The sequence below is a fragment of the Stegastes partitus genome, unplaced genomic scaffold (assembly GCF_000690725.1).
Source record: "Stegastes partitus isolate 25-593 unplaced genomic scaffold, Stegastes_partitus-1.0.2 Scaffold699, whole genome shotgun sequence".
NCBI classification, from domain to species: domain Eukaryota; kingdom Metazoa; phylum Chordata; class Actinopteri; family Pomacentridae; genus Stegastes; species Stegastes partitus.
This window is the reverse complement of record NW_007578430.1, coordinates 106053-110792: the sequence shown is the minus strand read 5'-3', so window position 1 is coordinate 110792 and position 4740 is coordinate 106053. Positions and strand designations below refer to the sequence as shown.

The following is a 4740-nucleotide window of genomic DNA, read 5'->3' as shown; positions in this document are numbered from 1 at the left end:
CTGATCATTTCTAGTTCGTAGAAAAATGATTATTCCTGAAAAAGCTTTGATTTGTTCAGATATACTGGAGACACATCTTTGAAAGTGAACAGTTTTGACTCAGTAGCTTCTCGTGATGTGAAGGTACAGAGATGAGATCAAGTCTGACAAACTGAAAACGCTTTTTAGCTTCTACTTAATAAATCATAAATCCATTGTGTTGCAAATCAGCCGAGTGTTTTCAGATAACATCTACAGCGTTTATTTGACGGGTCTTTATTCAAACGGTCTTTTATTTTTAATTTTCATGGCATCTTTTCAGAAAATGTACCATTTCATCATGTCTTTTTCAATATTTATATTATTTTTATATGCTATTATCTAAGATACAGTTATAAATATAAACCATATTGTATTTTTTAGTTTTTTTTAATATAAATTTACAATATAAATTCATAATATATAATCACAGAATTTCCCCTGGGGATCAATAAAAGTATTTCTATCTTATTTTATTCAGTATATTGATATTGCATTATAAAAGAATATCCTGATGGGTTCCAGTGTGTAAACGAACACCCTATTTGTAGTTTCTGTCAAACCGGTTTTGAACAACCTGAGGCTCTCATTTACTAAAATATAAATGAGGCACCTGTTGCCTCAGCAGATCAGTGATACTGTACATTTCCACCACAGGAGTGTTTTCATCAGAACAGCTCCAGCTTCTGGTCACACGGGTTGTTTCTGTTGTTTCTGTTTGTTAATCAGTTGCCAATTTTCTCTGCTTGCTTTCTCTTTGGATAATTTTTAAGCTACAGTCAATTCAACTCGGCCCTTCATGTACCGACGTTCCACATTAACGCTTAATCATTTATTACCCCAAACTGAAATGTCCTTTAGGCCCCATAGCAACGTTATACTGCCATAAATCATGAAAAACTAAAAACTGGAAGATTATTTATGTGATTGTCCATTTTGCAAAAATGTACAAAAAAAACTAAAAACCTGACAAACCTAAAGTCCACATGTTGAACAAATTTCCTCGACTCCGCAGGTTTTACCAACACTGAAAGAAATGCTGACTCTGCATGCTTTGGATATTTTACTGTTTACGTTACACAGCCTGCAGTTCAGCCGAAATGTCCCTGAATACGGCTGCTCAGCTGTGCAGCGTCGTGCTTAGTTTAGGTTTCTTTAAATAATTTTTTTTTGGCAGGTTTTTGAATGAAATGTGTAAAAGAGGGTGATTTTGAGTTAGATTTGATCATTTTTGCAAAAGCAACTTTTAGGAACCACTGGAAAGTTTAACGTTTGATTATTTTGTTTGTTTGTTTTTTGCGGTTTCTTGCTGATAAATGGTATAACTTTGCAGAAAAAAACAAACCAAATATAGCTTTCATACCTGCTGGTGGGTTTCGGGGTTCAGAAAGCCTCCCAGCAGCTACATGGACATGAATAGGATTGAACTGAGTCAGTGTAGAAACGTACAAGCAGAACAGAACCAGTAACTCGACTCTCTGTGAGTGTTTACGCTGCAGATGTTTGAACACCGACTTCTATTTGCAAGTAAAACGACTGTAACTATCGTCTAAGGTGGTTCTTTAGCAGGTGGATCTCCTGCTGTCTCTGTCGTGTCCTTAACTCGGCCCTTCAGTTCTTCATCACCTTCGAGCAGCTGAAGAAGCTGCCGTTTTAACGGCAGCAGGACGTGGGACTGCAGCGGTCTGCTGGACGGTCACAGATAAGTGGGGGAGTGAACACGGCAGCACCACAATATTCACACTCCCTTTAAACCGACACCGCTGGTACGACGCCGTGCCAGTCACTTGCCCCGCCCGCCGCTCATCCTGATCTGATTGGGTTTTTAAGCGTTATATTTATCGTCACTGATTGCTTTTTTTTTTCTTTTCTTTTTTTTAAATGCAGTTTCGAGGACGGTTGATTTTTGTCGCCCTCGCTCACCTTCATCACTCCGCAGGCAGCTAAACGTGTGTTTGTAGCAGAAAGCGTGGAAGATTAGATTTATTTCACCGCGGATTCTTCTTAACGTCGTCTTTTCTTGAAAAAAAAAAAAAAGAAAAATGTATTTAGTAAGTCCTGCAGAATGCCAGTTCAGACCTGCATGGCTGCACAGTTTGTGGCAGAAGAAGAAGAATTGAATTTAAAAAGGCGTAGATGCTGCATGAAAGCTCAGCTCATAATGTAAATGTTGAATGTTGGGAAGCTGCATGAGAGAGCGCCAACAAAAGACTGTTACAACTAGTGACTGTACAGAGCGAGAGAAGGAAAACTGAATGACGAAGAAACGAGCCACGAGTCTAAAAACGTGTCTGAAGTTAACAACGAAAGAGTGTCGATTAGAAAAACTCCCAACATTTGAGCATCTGAACGAATCCAAAGCTGAAGAAAGTTTATTTTTCTGTTATTTATTTCTCCATTTCTGGCGACATATTGGAGCGACGACCATCTGCCATCTGGAAAAATCTGAACCAAAGCCTCTGATAACAAAAGGGAGACGCATTTTCATTATTTTATTTTATTTTTTTTATATTTATTTTTGCCATAGAGACAGTTCTTCTCGGCTCGGTTCGCCTCCAGCGTTAGGACGTCGCAGGTCGTGAGCAGAGTTTGCTGCCGTAAAGTCGATGGTGACCCAGGAGGAAGCGCTCCGGTACATAATGTAAATGTGTGTACAGACTCATCCGCACTCACAGGTGGATGTATTTTATCTTCGGCATGTTCAGGTGTACATACGATGTCTGTTTTGCGCTGCTTTTCCTGTTGTGTTCTCCGTTGTGCCATAATGTGTCTCCACCAATTTATTTGAAGGTTTTCTTTGTTTTGTTTTTTTTTTGGGGGGGTGTTTGTAAAGAAGTCACTGTAGCTGGGATGGATCTGTTGACGGCAGCTTACGTGACGTTTGTAAATCACATCCTTTAAACTCCACCCGTGTACACAGACCAAACGCTCTTAATAAATAACTCGTGTTTGTAATTCTCACTCAGAAACTGAGCTCTGGAAATATTTTGGCAGAATTTTGCGAATTTATTTTGTTTTCAAACCTGGAAGTTTCCGTAACTTTACCCTCGAAATACGACGTCTAACAGGGAAAAAGCCATTTTAATAGTTTAGTATCTTCAGAAGTATAACTCTGAAAGCCATACAACACAGACAAATGTGTTTACAGCAAAGTTAAATGATCGACTAGCTAGGTTTCAGGTTTTTGCTATTTTAAACGACAAAATGCTCAAAGGACTCGATCCTAAGGAAACAAAACGTGGCGTTCATGTTGTCATTATATCTGTAGGGTTACAAGCTGCTTCCATGTTGACATTTAATCAACATTTTAATCATCTGGATCCACTGGAAGCTGTTTTTTTCTGTCTAAAACTTCATGGCTGTTGGAGTTTTATTTCTGGAGATACTGAAGCTCTAAAATGGCCACCCAGGTTCACAGCTCTGGAAACATGTAAAAGTCTCAAAATTCAGCCAAAATATTTGACAGAACTCAACAAACGAGTGAAGTCGAGTCGATGGAGCAACACGTCTCCTGAATTCTGTCTGATGTGATGCTGAGTGACCTTAAACAAGAAACAAAGTGCAGCGACATCCACTCGAATCACCAAACCTTTGAGTTTTTTTAATGTCAGACGTTCTATTTTTTAGTACTTTTGACTTATTTTAGAAGGTAAAAGTGTGGTTTTCTTCTGGAACGTTTCCTGGTTCTGGCCGACCCATTTCTGTCATCCTGGCGGACATCTTTAAATGCTGGACGTCTTGTCATCAGATGTGCGTACAGACGGACGTCTTTGCTCCGTCGTAATCCAACGAACTGACTTCAGAGAAAAGATGCTGAAATTTACCTTTAAACTGAGTTTTAATTTGTGTTTCTGGTCTGTGCTCCTGTTTTCTGTTCAAGTCACATATTATTAACCAGATCGGTTGTATTCACCTGTACCTCTAACAGCCAACACTGATGGTGTCCTTTGGCTCGTCGCAGCTACAGAAATCTGACAAAATGCCTTTTTTTTATATATTATTTTAACTGCAGAATCCAAAATTTAGTCCAACAATGTCTTCCAATGTAAACCCTGTCTCCTGTACAAATGTTTAACCAACAGAGAGCAACATCTGTATTTCCAAGGAGGTGTTGGTTCATTTATTCCTTTGTTGAGCTTCGGTTGGCGCCGCTGTAGCAGCGTCTGGCAGACTTTCACTTTCTCCGGCCGTGAGCAGCTCCCACACTGGGACAGCTCGGTCCGTCGGCAACACATTCAAGAACGTAAAGATGAAAACCGCAATTTAGTGTACTTCAATTTATTATTTGACTTGGTTGCTTGGTGTTGGTTTCAAAGTCCACTTTAGGTCCTGAGTTGTTGTTGGACTCCCGAGAACATCGTGTTGTAACTCGGAGTAGAGATACGTTAGTGGTGTCCAGAGGAAAACAAAACTGTTTCCAGCAGATCTCAATGATGGAGTGGCTCCAGCAGAGGCCAAATTTATGATTGTTGGCGCTTGAAAATGTAAAAAATGCACAAAAATACAATCTTGGTCGACATTTCACCAACTTTCAGGCTGGTGAAAGGTTCCAGTTTTTTTGCTAGTTTCACAAAATTCTGATTAAATGACTCCAGCAGAGGCTTAATTTTTCCTTCTAGCCCCTTGAATATGGGGAAAAGTGCAAAGTTGTCCAACAAGGATGAGATCAGGGCCCAGAAAGTGTACATACAGATGGATGTATCCGTATTTCCTACTAAAAAA

The 4740-nt window shown here is 39.5% G+C and overlaps 1 protein-coding gene across 1 annotated transcript in view; it reads left to right on the top strand.

Moving 5' to 3' along the window:
• The window catches only part of slc25a14 (solute carrier family 25 member 14), a 26276-nt gene extending 23303 nt beyond the window's left edge, over positions 1-2973 (top strand). Inside the window, exon 10 of the mRNA XM_008290855.1 lies at positions 1634-2973. Coding sequence (XP_008289077.1) covers positions 1634-1675 — 42 coding nt within the window. The 3' untranslated portion in view covers positions 1676-2973. The remainder of the gene's footprint in view (positions 1-1633) is intronic.
• Positions 2974-4740: the final 1767 nt, after the last annotated feature.